Raw genomic sequence first — 17,655 nt, 5'->3', positions numbered from 1 at the left:
AAAACAAACTCAAAATGGATTAAAGATCTAAATGTAAGATCAGATACTATAAAACTCGTAAAGGAAAGCATAGGCAAAACACTCTCTGACATAAATCACAGCAGGATCCTCTATGACCTACTTCCCAGAGTAATGGAAATAAATGCAACAATAAACAAATGGGACCTAATTAAACTTAAAAGCTTTTGCACAACAAAGGAAACTATAAGCAAGGTGAAAAGACAGCCTTCAGAATGGGAGAAAATAATAGCAAACGAAGCAACTGACGAAGAATTAATCTCAAAAATATACAAGCAACTCCTGCAGCTCAATTCCAGAAAAATAAATGACCCAATCAAAAAAATGGGCCAAAGAACTAAATAGACATTTCTCCAAAGACATACAGATGGCTAACAAACACATGAAAAGAAAAGATGCTCAACATCACTCATTATCAGAGAAATGCAAATCAAAACTAAATGAAGTACCATTTCATGCCAGTCAGAATGGCTGCTATCCAAAAGTCTACAAGCAATAAATGCTGGAGAGGGTGTGGAGAAAAGGGAACCCTCTTACAAGGAATGCAAACTAGTATAGCCACTATGGAGAACAGTGCAGAGATTCCTTAAAAAAACTGGAAATAGAACTGCCATATGACCCAGCAATCCCACTGCTGGGCATGCACACAGAGGAAACCAGAACTGAAAGAGACACGTGTACCACAATGTTCATCGCAACACTGTTTATAATAGCCAGGACATGGAAGCAGCCTAGATGTCCATCAGCAGACGAATGGAGAAGAAAGCTGTGGTACATACACACAATGGAATATTAAGGAATACATCTGAATCAGTTCTAATGAGGTGGATGAAACTGGAGCCTATTATACAGAGTGAAGTAAGCCAGAAAGAAAAACACCAAAAAATCAGTACACTAACGCATATATATGGAATTTAGAAATGTGGTAATGGACTCTGTGGGAGAGGGCAAGGGTGGAATGATTTGGGAGAATGGCATTGAAACATGTACATTATCATATGTGAAAGAGATCGCCAGTCCAGGTTCGATTCATGAGACAGGGTGCTCGGGGCTGGTGCACTGGGATGACCCATCCCAGAGGGATGGGATGGGGGAGGGAGGTGGGAGGGGGGTTTAGGATGGGAAACACATGTACACCCATGGCTGATTCATGTCAATGTATGGCAAAATCCACTATAATATTATAAAGGAATTAGCTTCTAATTAAAATAAATAAATTTATATTAAAAAATAAAGCACTATCACGAAGGAGGACATTTAAAACAAAAAGAAAAGAAAATTAGTAAGAATTAAAGATTTTAAAATTAAAAAAAATTTAAAAAAAATTAAAAAAAAAAAAAAAAGAAAATTAGAGATATCAAGGGAACATTTCATGCAAACATAGGCACAATAAAAGACAGAAATGGTATGGACCTAACAGAAGCAGAAGATATTAAGAAGAGGTGGCAACAAGACACAGAAGAGGGTGTGTTCATGTGGTCACTCACCTAGAGCCAGACATCCTGGAGTGTGAAGTCAAGTGGTCCTTAGGAAGCATCACTACAAACAAAGCTAGTGGAGGTGATGGATTCCAGCTGAGCTATTTCAAATCCTAAAAGATGATGCCGTTAAAGGGCTGCACTCAATATGCCAGCAAATTAGGAAAACTCAGCAGTGGCCAGGACTGGAAAAAGTCAGTATTCATTCCAATTCCAAAGAAAGGCAAAGCCACAGAATGCTCAAACTACTACACAATTGCACTCATCTCACATGCTAGTAAAGTAATTCAAAATTCTCCAAACCAGGCTTTAATAGTTCGTGAACTGAGAACTTGCAGATATTTAAGCTGGATTTAGAAAGGCAGAGGAACCAGAGATCAAATTGCCAACGTCTGTTAGATCATAGAAAAACCAAGACAGTTACAGAAATGCTTCTGCTCCTGCTTTACTGAATACCCCAAAATCTTTGACTGTGTGGATCACAACAGCTGTGGAAAATGCTTAAAAAGATGGGAATACCAGACCACCTTACTTGCCTCCTGAGGAATCTGTATGTAGGTTAAGAAGCAACAGTTAGAACCAGACATGGAACAATGGACTGGTTCCAAATTGAGAAAGAGTACATCAAGGCTGCATATTGTCACACTGCTTATTCAACATCAAGTGAAGTGCAGGGCTGAATGAAGCACAAGACTTCAGGGAGAAATATCAATAACCTCAGATATGCAGATGACACCACCCTTATGGCAGAAAGCAAAGAGGAACTAAACAGCCTCTTGATGAAAGTGAAAGAGTTGAGTGAAAAATCTGGCTTAAAACTCAACATTCAGAAAACTATGATCATGGCACCCAGTCATGCCTTGATACCATCACTTGATCCCTTGATCCATCTGGTCCCTTCACTTCATGGCAAAGAGATGGGGAAACAATGGAAACAATGACAGACTTCATTTTCTTGGGCTCCAAAATTACTGGAGCTGGTGAGTGACTGCTGCCATGAAATTAAAAGATGCTTGCTCCTTGAAGAAATGCTATGACCAGCCAAGACAGCATATTAAAAAGCAGAAACATTCGTTTGTTGACAAAGGTCCGTCTAGTCAAAGCTATGGTTTTTCCAGTAGTCATGTATGGATGTGAGAGTTGGACCATAAAGAATGCTGAGCTCCAAAGAACTGGTCCTTTTGAACTGTGTTGTTGGAGAAGACTCTTTAGAGTCCCCTGGACTGCAAGGAATTCCAACCAGTCCATTCTAAAGGAGATGAGCCCTCAATATTCATTGGAAGGACTGATGCTGATGCTGAAACTCCAATACTTTGGCCACCTGATGCAAAGAACTGACTCACTAGAAAAGACCCTGATGCTGGGAAAGATTGAAGGCAGGAGGAGTAGAGGACAACAAAGGATGAGCTGGTTGGGTGGCATCACCAACTCAATGGACATGAGTTTGAGCAAGCTCCAGCAGTACGAACAGGGAAGCCTGGCTGCATGCAGTCCATGGGGTCGCAAGAGTCGGACATGACTGAGTGACTGAACTCAACTAAACTGAGGGTCCTGCACTTGCGTAGAAGAAAAGCTGGTTTTTTCCTACTTTGCACAAAGGCACCAAATATATTACTGAATTGGTAAGAGAGAAACATAAATCCACAAAGGTCAAAAAAGACGTCTAGGCCAAAACTGAAAGACATTCAGACTGACAACTACAGAACCTGAGCTTATTTGAAGGACCATGCCTATGATATGCCCAATATGAGGACTCCAGTAAGAAACTCTTAAACTCTTAGAGATAAAGTGAACTGGAGGGGTTAAAAAAAAGAAACAAAAAACCCTCCTCTAGAAAAAGAAAGACAAAACAGGAAGTTGTCTAACTTGACTTCCACATTAGTCACAGGATGGGGGAAAACCCTCAAGTCAGACCTCCCATGGTTTGTGGCCTAAATACAGACTACCAGTGTGGTATGAAAAACTTTATTCTAAAGAAGCAGTTTAAATGGTACTGAGGTGACAGTCCTCTTCCACTTCATTCTGTAAATGAACTAAACATTTAAATCAAAAGACAGAGATTGTCAGAAATGATTCTTTTTTTTTAAAAGGAATAACTATACTGTAATGGCAGAAAGCAAAGAGGAACTAAAGAGCCTCTTGATGAAGGTGAAACAGGAGAGTGAAAAAGCTGGCTTAAAACTCAACATTTGAAAAACTAAGATCATGGTATCTGGTTCTACCACTTCATGGCAAATAGATGGAATCTGGTTCTACCACTTCATGGCAAAAAAACGGAAATGGTGACAGAATTTATTTTCTTGGGCTCCAAAATCACTGGAGATGGTGAGTGACTGCAGCCATGAAATTATAAGATGCTTGCTCCTTGGAAGAAAAGTTATGACAAACCTAGACAGCATATTGAAAAGCAGAGACACCATTTTGGCAACAAAGGTCCATCTGGTCAAGGCTATGGTTTTTCCTGTGGTCACGTATGGATGTGAGAGTTGGACTGTGAAGAAAACTGAGTGCCAAAGAATTGATGCTTTTGAACTGTGGTGTTGGAGAAGACTCTTGAGAGTCCCTTGGACTGCAAGGAGATCCAACCAGTCCATTCTGAAGGAGATCAGCCCTGGGATTTCTTTGGAAGGAATGATGCTAAAGCTGAAACTCCAGTACTTTGGCCAGCTCATGCGAAGAGTTGACTCATTGGAAAAGACTGATGCTGGGAGGGATTGGAGGCAGGAGCAGAAGGGGACGACAGAGGATGAGGTGGTTGGATGGCACCATCGACTCAATGGACATGAGTTTGAACAAAGTCTGGGAGACAGTGAAGGACCAGGAAGCCTGCAGTCCATGGGGTCACAGTCAGACATGGCTGACCAACTGAACAAAGAACAACAAATACACCATCTACAAGAGACACACTCTAAAAATAAAGACACAGACAGACTGAAAGTAAATGGATGGTGAAGGATAGCCCATGTAAACAGAAACCATGAGACAGTACTGGATAAAAGGATCAATTAGTAAAGAAGATAATAAAAGTCTAAATGAAGCAAAAATTGAAAGTTAAAAGTAATATGAACTATTCCTGGAGAAAGAAATAGCAACCCACTTCAGTATTCCTGCCTGGGAAATCTCACAGACAGAGGAGCCTGCCAGGCTATATTTCCTGGGGTCACAAAGAATCAAACATGACTTAGTGATTAAAAACAATTGACTATTCCACAATCGTATTTGGAGATTTAGTACTTCCTTCTCTGTAAATAAAAGACATAGACAAAAACAAAAATGAAAACAAAGAATACCTGCATAATACTATTAATCATCTTGACTTAATTTCTATTTACTGCTACTGTACCCATTTATGGTAAAGTGTATATGCTTTTCAAGTGTACATGGTATGTTTGCCATGATAGACCATATGCTTTGTCATAAAACAAGTCTTAATAAACTTAATATCTGAAATCATACAAAATTATTTTGCCCAATATAGAATTAAATTTGAAATCAGGAACAATAAGATAACTAGGAAAACCCAAATAGTTTATTTAGAATATAAAAGCATACTTCTAATAATCCATAAAGTAACAAAGAAATAAGAGACTAGAAAATATCTTAACTAAATGATAATGAAAATAAAAGATCAAAATTCATGATATACAGCTAAAGCAATGCTTAAACCAGAATTTATAGCTTTAAATGTTTTTAATTAGAAAACCACAAAAAGTCTAAAAATTAAAGATGTGACACTTCCATCCAAAATTTGAAAAGATGAAGTAAAATCAAAAGTATAGGGTAGAAAATAAGAAATCTTCCTCCCAAAAAACTCAAGAAATAAAAAATAAACAAAATTTTTTTAATCAGTGAAACTAAGAGCTGATTTCTGGAAATAATTAAGAAAATTGATAAATATCCAGTCAGTCTATCAGGGAAAAAGAGAAAAAGCAAAAATTATCAAATGGATGAAGTTGGGGAAAAGGTACAAACTTTCAGTTGTAAAAATAAATGTCATGAGGACGCAATGTATATCATGGTAACACTGTATTGCATATTCGAAAGCTGCTAAAACAGTAGATCTTGCCAAAAGTTCTCATCACACACAAAAAAATGTGTAATCATGTACAGTGAGGCATGTTAACTAGACTTTTTCTGGTGATTATTTCCCAATATATACAAACACTGAATGTACACAGATGTACATGGAACATCTGAAACTAGTATGTGGCAAGTGTACCTCAATTTTTAAAATAAGGATGGAAGAAAGTACATCACTTCAGATCCCATGGACATTAAAATAATAATAATGGAGTATTAGAAATAACTTTATTCCAGTAAATTTAAAATTAGAGTCATCCTTGAAAGACATAAAGAATTAAATTTGATCCCCAGTGCAAGAGGAAATAGGAACAGTTCCATATCAATTAACAAAATCTCATTCATAATGATAAATCTTCCAGGCCCACTGGCTTCCCTGATGAATTCTATCAAACTCTAAAGAAATAATACCAATATTACACAGACTCTTTCAGAAAATAAAGGAGGCAGAAACACTTCTTGACTCATTTTCTATTTTATGAGGCCAGTATTACCCTATTACCAAAACCAAAGTCATCATAAAAAAAAAAGAAAACTAAAGACAAATATCCTTCATGAACATCAACATAAAATTTTTGCAAACTGAATTGAACACTATATAAAAGAACAATATCATAACCAAGTAGGATTCATCCTAGGAATGTAAAGCCTGTTTAACAGGAAAATCAATTAATGTACTAATTACATTAGTAAAATGAAAAAGAAAACAAAGGTCTTTGGAGCAGGTTCAAAAAAAGCATTCAAAGAAATTTATGCCCCATTCATTATAAATAATCTAAGAAACAGAAGGGAACTTCACCAAATTTATTATCAATGTTAAAGGATTAATGCTGTCTTTATGTACAAACAGAAACAAGGCCAGAATATCCATTCTTACCACTTTTGTTCAATACTCTACTAAAGGTCCTACCAGTGGAATAAGGAAAGAAACAGAAATAAACGGCATGAAGATAAGACATAAAACTGTCTTTACTTTAGGTGACATTATCATATAAAATAATCCTAACAAGTCTACCAAAAAAAGCTATTTAAACTATTAAGTACATTTAGCAGTCACAGGACACAAAGACAAAAATCAATTCTGGACTTATATAGGATAGTAGAGAATAATCAAAATTTATAATAGCATCAAAAATATACAGGAATAAATTCAGTAAAAGATTTTTAATAGCTGTGAACTGAATACAGTAAAACAAAAATGTAAAATACCTACATAAGTGTAGCAAGATTCCATGTCCATGAACTGGATATTAAGATGGTCCAAACTGATACACAGATTGAGGCAACCTCAACCAAACTGATGAGTTTTTTAAAGAAATTGACAAGTTGATGCTAAAATTAAGACAATAGCAAAAGATGTAGAACACAAAACTATTCTGAGAAAGAAGAACAAGACTGAAAGACTTAAATTACCTGATTTGAGGACTTATAAAGTTATAGTAAGCAAGACAGCATAATATTGGCATAAGGATAGACATTTAGATCTATGGTACAGAATAGTCCAGTAACAGACCCTAGACTTCTATGGTCAACTGATTTTTGACAAAGGTACAGAATAATACAAAAGGAAAAAAAGTCTTATCAGCGAATGTTGCTAGAATTTGATAGCTATATGAGTTGGGGAGGAGGCCTGTCTTCTTACCTCACATCATTCACAGAAATTAATTCAGTGGATCACAGACCTGAACATAATAGCTAAAATTATTAAACTTTTAGAAGAAAAATATAAAACCTATTTGTAACTTAAGTTACACAGATTTCTTCAATACAAAAACCGTAAAGCCATAAATAAAAAACTGAAAATGCAGATCATCAAAATTTACAAATTCTGCTCTCTGAAAGAGTTAAAAAGTTTTAACAGTTAAAACGTAACTCATTAAAAGTTTAACTCTTAAGAGTTAAAAAGACAAATGATAGATCGGAAGAAAATATTTGTAAACATGTATGTGAAAAATGGACTGTATATAGAATATAAAAACACTTAGAATTTCAATAAGACTATGTACAAAAGAACAAACAACCCAATATAAAAAGGGGAAAAAAATGTGAACAGACATTTCACAAAGGATGATATAAGAATGGCCTAAAAAAGCACAACTTCATTAATTATCAAGGAAATTCAAAATACAACCACAGTGAGATACTATTACTATATACCCAGTAGAATGGCGAAAGTAAGAAGACAATACCAAATGATGACAAAGATGTGAAGCACTCTTAATGGAACTGAAAAATGGTACACTTCATAAAATAGCATAGCAGCATTTCTCACATGACCCCACAATTTGTCTCAGGTATTTACCCAAGAGAAAGGAAAATTTAGGTACAAAGACTTGTCTGCAAGTGGTCATAGCACCATTACTCATAAGTCAAAGAAACTGGAAGTGCAACTTAAGAGGTAAACAGCCAAACAAAGTAAAAAGAAAACCATACTATACAATACTACGCAGCAATAGAAAGGAACAAAATATTTATATATACAATATATTTGAATCTCAAAAGCATTATCCTAAGGAAACAAAGTCAAACACAAAAGACCTCCTACTGTATAATTTCATTTATATAGAAATCTAAAAGAAAAGAACCATAGTGACAAAAACCAGTGGTTATCTGGACCAAGCATTATGGAATGGAATTGAGGGGCATATGAAAATTATTTACAGAGTGAAAGAAGTGTTTTCTATCTTGAATGTGGTGTTAGTTACATGCCTATGTATCTGCTTAAATTCATCAAACTGTACACTCAAGAAAAAAAAAGGAAAAAGATATTAAAAACTCTTAATACAGACATTTTTCTAAAATATAAAGAGCTGTGAAAAATCAATTTAAAAAAACAACCTAACAAAACAAATGAGCCAAAAAATGAGTAATTCTTTTTACAGAAAAAGACCAAACAGTTCTTAAACAATGTTTAACATCACTAATATGAGAATGCTAAATTAGACTGAGAAATCATTTTTCACCTATAAGACCACCAGAAATTCAAAAGTTTGTAATAACTGTCCTGTGAAGACAATAAAATGGAACTCTCATAGACTGTTGGTGGACAAGTAAGTTGGTATAGTCCTCACAGAGAATAATTTGGAAATATTTATAAAAATTACAAATAGATTATTCCTATCTCCCAGAAGTAGTTTTGCTTTTGGAAATTATCCTACAGGTACACTTACATAAATATAAACTGACAAGTACAAAGTTAATCTGTATAGCATTAATTTTAATAGCAGAAGATGGCAAACAATTCAAATGAGTCTCAGCAGTGGAGAGAACAGTTAATTAAATTATGATACATTAAAAAAATAAAATATTATTCATCTTTTTATTCTCCATTTGAGAGTAACTATAAAATACATTGTTAAATGAGAAAAAGCAAGGAGTAGAACATGAGTGTGGTATGCCACATTCTATGTAAGTAAGACTGGATAAGAACTCACATATTCATTAACTGTATATGCAAACAGAAAAGTTTGAAAGATGCAAAACTAGCAAGAATCATAATTTGTTACAGTGAAGAATAGGAAGACAGATTACAAGACTGGAACAGAACACATTTTAATTTCTTTTTTTCTGGACAATGTAAATATAACATCTCTTCAAAAGATTAGGTGAGTTAATCAAAATTTGATATGAAAACTAAGAGAACAGACACATTAGTTATATGTAAAGACAGGTCACAAACTTGAGGCAATACTCACAATTTAAACAACTAAAAGATTCGTGTTAAAACATTGCAAAGTGCTCCATCAGCAAGAGAAAGACCAATAAACCAAATGACGAGGAGAATGAAAAGTCATGAACATATATATCACTGATGACGACAGCAAACAGTCAATAAACATAAAACACCAAACATCGTTAATAATCATAGGAGTGAAAAGTAAAATATGTGTGAAGTATATTACCTCAACTAGCCTGACATAAAGTTTCACATTATGAGCTGTTGGTGAGGAACTGGATCAAAATGGGTGGGATATAAAGTAGTATAATCACTGTTTATAAAATATAGTTTGGCATGATCTACTGAAGCTATATAATGAATACATACAACAAGCTTTATAGCAGCATTCAGTTTATTAGCAAAAAGCAGGGAAAACACAAATACCCATTGACAAGAAATGCAGCAATAAATTGCAGTACTGCAGCAGTACAAATGAAGGAACTGTATCTGCAGCACCAATATAAACTCTCATATACACAACACAGAAAAAACGAAGCAAGTTGTAAAAGAACAAATACATTTTGATTCTATTTGTATGAAGTTCAAAAATCTGCACAACTATGCATTATTTTCAGACGTGTGTGTGTGTGTGTGTGTGTGTGTGTGTGTGTGTGTGTGTGACTTAGCAGCAGCAGGCGCAGTAAAACTATGCAGAAAAGGAATCAACTGATAAACAAACAGCGAGCATTTTCTGCTGGCAGAAAAAAGGCAACAGCACAGGTTGGTACTGACCTGCTATTTAAGTTATGTGAAGGTGTTGTTACTGCTACTATATATCGATACTCAGATGTATTTGATATTTAATAATCTTCAAAACTTTTACTAAAAAAAGAAGTCAGTCATGAAGACGAAACGCTGTGAGACAACATGCTAGTTCTCCCTCGTCTAACTCGTGACAAGAGGCATGGAAGAGAACATTTAAAGAAGGGTAACTACTTCTCTATCCAGACCCTCAGCAGTACTGGATGATTTGAAAAGCAAAACAGAAAATGAACAAAAGGCATTTTAAGAAGACATCTTGTAAACATATAGGATAATTTTCAAAGAATTTTTTAAAAGAGTTTAGATGGAAAATCACTGGAAGTTTGATCATCATCACTTACCACTCACTTTCCCAACAAGATAAAATCAACAAACATGAAAGAAAAAGAAAAACATCCTGAAACTATGATTAAACTGCCTTCTATTAGAAATATATACAGCCAGTTCCATCCTCATAAGCCATCTCATCTAAAAATCTGAAAAGTGTGTTTAATTTCCTATCTTCCAGAAAGGATTTAAGGAAATACACAGAAATAAAAACTTTCTTCAGTAAAGAATGAAAAATAAAGAGGAAATTGTGAAACTAAAATATAATAATAAAATAAAGCCATGATGAAGGCTAATAAACAAATATAAAACCATGATGTGGTCTCATGTAACTTTCAACTGGCTAACATTGGGCTCAAAATTTTTAGTCAGCTATAGCTAAGAAGGAAACATAATTACTTAAAAGACAGTTATAAGTTAATAAACTCTACTCAGAGATCATCAACAGCTTTTTTAAATACTAATTCCAGAGAGAAATATTCCCTGCAAATCTTTTAAGAATTAAAATCATCAAGCCACCAAAATACTCAGAAGGTTAATAAAATTAATTGATTACTAGAACAGAAATTGGGGAAATAAATAAAAATAAATTACAATAAAATTATTAAATAAATTGATTAATGAAGCTACTTAAAATTCAACATAATACCCTACAATAGTCATATAAAATGTACTGACCTTCCTGAATTGCCATGTCCACAGTTATTCTGGAAGCTGAATGCAGAAGTTTTTGGTAATTCTGTGCATTTTGATCAAACAATTGTACAAGAAGAGTGCATGTCTTTTCATATTCACATCTGCTAACAGTGCACAACTGCTCCAACTGCTGAAACACAGTGGTGGTATCATCCAGTGGATCATCTAAATTATCTCTGTAAATATATGAGTAGGGTGACAGACAACATTAGAATGAGACATACTTTTACTCACCACAAATAAACTCTATTTAAGTTAAATCAAAATTCTATCACGGATCAAGAAATAAAAGACACTGAAGGTAAGATGTAAAATGTCTATAACTGAAAAGATGATTATGTCTATAAAAGTACCTAAGAAACTATATGAAAGCTACTCATATTAACAGGTGAGTTTACAAAGTTGCTAGCATACAGATCAATATATAGAATTCATTACTATATACTAACATAAACTATAAATGCAAATCTGAAAAATATTACCTTCGAAAGGCATCAGAAAACATAAGATACTAATTAAATCTTAATTAAATATATGTAAAGATTTAAAGACTGAATACTATAAAATCCTGACGAAAGAAATAAGAGCTAAATAAAAGATAAACACACTCATTGCCTGAAAGACTCAATATTGCTGAGATGTCAATTCTTCCACTAAATTAATAAATTAATATACAAATCCAGTGAAATCAGTCAAAATTCCAGAAGGACATTTTTGCAGATACTGACAAGATGATCCTAAAATTTAAACAAAAGAAGAGCCAAAATAATTTTTAAAAGGGAAAAGCAAGGTGGAAGACTCACACTACCTGATCTCAAAGCTTATTATAAGGCTACAGTACTCAAGGCAGGGTATTAGCAGGAGAAACACATAGATTAATGAGAACAGAGTCCAGACACAGAACCATACATATGTGGTCAATTAATTTTTGGAAACAACGTAAAGACAATTCAATGGAGAAAGGAGAGTCTTTTCCACAAATGGTGTTAGGGATAACCAGTTTTCAATATACATAAAGGAAAAAAAAAGAACATGGAGACTTACCTTGTATCATATACAAAAATTAACTCAAAATGGATTATGGACCTGAATTTAAATTCTAAAACTATAAAACTTCTAGAAGAAAAAAATTAAGGATAATCTGGACTTCATGAAACTTTGAAACTCCTGCTCTTCGAAAGGCTCTCTCTGTTAAGGAAATGAAGAGGCAAGCAATGTACTGGAAAAAATATTTGCAAAACACGTATGATAAAGAAACTTGTGACCTAAGTGTACCAACCTCTCACATCTCAATATAAGAAAATAAACTACCCAATCAAAAAATGGGCAACAGATTTGACAGGTATTTTACCAAAGAGTATATAGAAATGGTAAATAAGCACAAAAAGATGCTCAGCGTTGCGGGCAGACACTTTACCATCTGAGCCACCAGGGAAGCTCTATTAGTCATTAAGGGAATGCAATTTAAACCAACAATGAGGCATCACACCTGTTAGAATCACTAAAAGTTTTCAAAACTGACAATATCAAGTGCTGATGAGGATGCAAAGCAATTGGATCTTTCATAAACTGCTGGTAGGAATGCAGAACGAAATGGGCACTTTGGAAAATGGTTTGGCAATTTCTTTTAAAGTGAAATACACATTTACCTAGCAACCCAGATCTCACACCTAGGTATTTACCCAGGAGAAATAAAAACTTACATTCATACAAAAATCTGTATAGGAACACTTAAACAGAAAGAATTCAAATGGTGAATGGATTAATAAGCTATGATATATTCATAAAATGAAATACTATTCAGAATAAAAAGTAAAGAACTACAAACATAAAATGGAAAAATTTCAAATGCATTATGCCAAGGGACAGAAGCCAGACTAAAGGGCTACACACTATATGATTTCATTTACGCAGCATTCAAAAGGGGCAAAAATTTTAGGAAAACAAAACAGATTAATAATTGCTAGAGTCTAAGGATCGGGAAAGGTCTGACTACAAAGGAACCTAAAAAAACTTTCTGGGGTGATGGAACTGTTTTATATTTTGATTGTACTGTTAGTTAAACTCAAATGTATACATTTGTCAGAACTCATAAAACTGAAAAAGGTCAAATTTTACCACAAGTAAATTATACTTCCATTAAAAAAAAAATTCCAAGATGCAGAAGACGAAAATTCAACAAAAACACTTAGCTTTCAATACCTCACAACTATGGCAACAGATTCCAAGCGAGAAGTGATAAAGGCCTTCGTGATTTCTGGTGCATAAGTGTCTAATAAGTGGGGTTCAGTTGATTTCACAAAAGGAACTGATGCTACCATCCTTTGCCACAGAGTTAATAAATAATGAACACTGTTGGGAGCAAATTCCCAATGCTACAAAAAAATAAAGCAAATGTTATTTAAACTGATATCATATCTTCCTAGAATAAGAACTGCAGAGGCAAAATAACATACATTTAAAACTAAACTTATTCTAACATTAATGAACATTTAACATAGCAAACTTTAAATCTCTGTGAACATCCTTCTTATCTTCTTTCCATGAATATTTTTTAACAGAGCTGATATCATGTGGAAAATATGGTTTTAAAACTTCTCCCCAAACTTCTAAAAAGAATTTTCCCAAAAACTAATCTGTAAAACTTTATTTCTCCACATAGATTTTGCCACAGTTCTCAATTCACTCTTTAATTATTAGATTAGATGGCCTCTAAATTATTATTATAAAATTTGTTACAAAGAACTTTTTCCTAAAATCTTGCAATGAATACTTTTAGCAAAGTACTTTAATCGATGTTTTTTTAAAAATCCCTACCAAATCTTATCAAGAAAGTATTCTTTCAATTCTGGTTTCCTCGGTGTGTATGCCCAGCAGTGGGATTGCTGGGTCATACGGCAGTTCTATTTTCAATTGTTCATTGCAGCACTGTTTATAATAGGCAGGACATGGAAGCAACCTAGATGTCCATCAGCAGATGAATGGATAAGAAAGCTGTGGTACATATACACAATGGAGTATTACTCAGCCATCAAAAAGAATACATTTGATTCAGTTCTAATGAGATGGATGAAACTGGAGCCGATTATACAGAGTGAAGTAAGCCAGAAAGAAAAACACCAATACAGTATACTAACACATATATATGGAATTTAGAAAGATGGTAATGATAACCCTGTATGCGAGACAGCAAAAGAGACACCGATGTATAGAACGGACTTTTGGACTCTGAGGGAGAGGGAGAGGGTGGTATGATTTGGGAGAATGGCACTGAAACATGTCTATGTTCGATGCAGGATATAGGATGCTTGGGGCTGGTGCACGGGGATGATCCAGAGAGATGGGGTGGGAGGTGGGAGGGGGTTCAGGATTGGGAATTCATGTACACCCGTGGCGGATTCATGTCAATGTATGGCAAAACCAATACAGTATTGTAAAGTAAAATAAAGTAAAAATAAAAATTAAAAAAAAAAGAAAGTATTCTATTTACAGTTTAGCATCAACTATGTATTTTTACTCACCTGTAGACTAGTAATGGTAAAATTGGCAATCAATCTGATAACTTCAGGATATTCTTTCACCATAACTAGTTCTCCCAGCTGATAATTTGTCTTTAAACGAGCCAAAAATCGACAAAATTCATGATAATTACCTGGATCAGACAAACCCTAAATTATGAGACAAAAAGAAAGGCTATTTAAAAAATTTTAAAATAAACCAAACTAATCACCATCAATAAAATTCCAAGAGTATTTTACTAAGTCTCAGTGTTTTCATGGGTACTTACTGCACTTTGCATCAACTGGGTAGGTATCAATTTTAAAAAAATGATTCCCACCGGGCTTAATGTTGTCATAAATAATTAATAATAAGGAATTCATAGTAGAGGCTTCGGATGATGACTAAGTCATAATGTTTGGTAACCATTATATTACCCAAAAAATTTGCATGAGAGAGAAGTGAGAGACCGAGAGAGAAAGTTGTGTATGTGTGTATTGTGGGTTAAACAGAAGTCAGTACAAGAACTGAAAAATATGTAAGATGGAAAATAAGAATGGCTCTTGAAATCCTAGCAAAGAGCAATACCACTACACTTAGATTAAATGTGTACACACAAATAACAGAAATACATTTTAATTCAACAAGTATTTATTGAGTATCCACAGGTATGATGTCCTCAAGCAACTCCCTGTCCCTAAGTCATTCATATAAACTGCTGCAATGTACAGCAGAAAGTTTAACAAAAGTACTGTAATATATAGAAGTAACTCTGGGAGAAGGACAGATTAAAACGAAAGACCAAGAAAGGTGTCCCCAGGGAGCCCCTTGAAGACAGGATATGTATTACTATCTTTATAGTTTGAGAAGTTTGTCCCTCTCAAAAGTTATTAACAGCCAAAAGACTTAGATAAACCGCCTTAAATCATCATTTAATCTTTTAATTTCCGTACTTTCACTACAGATATTTTAAACCAAAAACTAATGTGAAACAAATTTTATCCAGACAGCCAAAATCACTAATTAATAATGGCTTTGCAATTCTCTGAAATGAATATTGCCATTGAAGATTTGCAGTTAACATAGAGAGTAGATTTAAAAATCTACAAACTCTTACTGCTCACAAGAGGACAAAAAGATATTATTTCATAATTTAAAGCCACTTATTTCAATATTAACATCCAGATTTATACTGCCTTCTAGTTTAGAATACAGATATAACTCTAATCACTTCAGTAATTTAAGAAGCACAAGCAAAACACAATGGTAAAAAGCAGAAGCATAATAAAATATGCAACTTCTATTCCTATGGGAAAAATAAAAACAACACAGACATCAGTCAGGAAAACATGCTCTTTTTAAAAATGCCCATTTATACTACAGATGAGAGCTAAGAAAGAAGACGATGATATGTATCTTCTTCCAGGATCATAACCATGTCACAAGTTTATTATGCACCTTTCAGCAGAAAAACTGTATTTATATATGGTAATGTTAATTAAATTATTTCATAAATACCTGAGGGTTTTCAAGTATCCTTTTTACTCCCTTAATTAAATTACCAAGGTACTTGGCACGTTCAGGACTGCTAAATAAGGACCTTCTTGTAGAAGCAAATTGAACTAAACAGGAAAGTGCCTAAAAAAAGGAGCAACAATTCATCTCAACTTTAAAAGTAACTATGGCCACACGAAAGGAACACTAGTTTTTACATTAAAATTTTAAAAATTTTAATGATGAAAAAGCATTATAGAATCCCCAAAACAATGTAAACTAAATATCATCAATCATTACCACCATCCATAAATCTTCAATCCCACCACTAGAATTTCTATTTGTATATAAAATTCCTCTAATATTTTTGTATATATTAGATACACCAGAGCAGAGCCAGGATCTAAATACACTCAAAAGGCTCCCAATTGCTGTTGCTGCCTAAACCTTTGTAAACTGATGAACCAGGTCCTTCACCAAAATGAAAAAATGAAAACATCGTGTTGTTGCAAAATATGTTTAGGAAATACTACACAAAATGCTCTGCAGTATCCTGTAAGTAGGAAAAAATCTGGAACTTTATTTAATCTAGCATGTCCCAAATATATCTGGTGACAGACCATCTTGCCCACACCATTTATTAATATCTTGAGAACAATTTGGAACATGCTCCTGAGAGAGTTAGATAGCCTATAAAAATCCCCACAGACTATCTGCCAGTGGCCTAGTTATCTTCTTTAAGTTAATACTTTATCAGACAATTTCACTACTCAGATTCTTAATTCTCCTACTGGAATTCACTGAAGCCTTTCATTTATTAATTGAGAGGCCCCAAACTGGCCCACATATGTTTTGTTTTGGTCCACATATGTATATCTGCCAACTTATAAAAAAAATAGAATTATCTGTCAAAATTTAAATATTTCAGTTAGGCGATTTCACATAAAATGTCTGGCTCTCAAGGCAAGGATGAGAATAGGGACAAAAAAATCAGTTTAGATGTTACTCAGTTTGTCACAGTCCTTAATGTTAAAAACAAAAAACACAAGCAAACAAACATCCCAAAAAACAAAACTTCTTTCTGATACTAACACAATTAAAAATATGTAGAGGTTTAGGGCCAAAACCACTGAGTTTGAACTTCAGCTCTAAAATTTAGTTCACTCTCCTTAAGAAAGTCATTATGCCATTCTGGGTCTGTTGACTTGTTTACATAATGAAGATAACAATACTCACCTTGCAGGGCCACTGTGAGAATGAAGTGAGATAAGAATCATATGATAGGGCATGCACAATAAATGTTAGCAACATTCTCTTAAAGCAGTTTTCCATTCTACTTTTTAGGCACCAGCAGCTTGTTTGTTTTATCCCTAAACATGACTGTAAACATAACATGAAACCATGTTTTTTTTAAACAACTACAGAAGGCTGAAGTTCTGTGGTACCACATAGAAACATAAGTGTCCTGTGAAAACCAGTTTAAAAACCACTCCCTTAATAAAACCCTCGTTTTGAGAGCAAGCATGTTTTTAAGAAGGAGAGGGGGCAGTGTTTTTGCCAACCTATTCCTCCCTTCTAGGCAAT

At 34.1% G+C, this 17,655-nt stretch overlaps 1 protein-coding gene across 1 annotated transcript in view; it reads right to left on the bottom strand.

The window, feature by feature from the left end:
- The window catches only part of RANBP17 (RAN binding protein 17), a 347,799-nt gene that overhangs the window by 291,407 nt on the left and 38,737 nt on the right, over positions 1-17,655 (bottom strand). Inside the window, exons 9-12 of the mRNA XM_052659359.1 lie at positions 16,096-16,215; positions 14,601-14,747; positions 13,282-13,454; positions 11,062-11,255 (exon numbers count right to left, since the gene is read on the bottom strand). Of these exons, the coding sequence (XP_052515319.1) occupies positions 11,062-11,255; positions 13,282-13,454; positions 14,601-14,747; positions 16,096-16,215 (634 nt within the window). The remainder of the gene's footprint in view (positions 1-11,061; positions 11,256-13,281; positions 13,455-14,600; positions 14,748-16,095; positions 16,216-17,655) is intronic.

This window comes from Budorcas taxicolor, chromosome 20 (genome assembly GCF_023091745.1).
Source record: "Budorcas taxicolor isolate Tak-1 chromosome 20, Takin1.1, whole genome shotgun sequence".
NCBI lineage: Eukaryota > Metazoa > Chordata > Mammalia > Artiodactyla > Bovidae > Budorcas > Budorcas taxicolor.
This window is presented reverse-complemented; position numbering and strand designations above follow the sequence as displayed.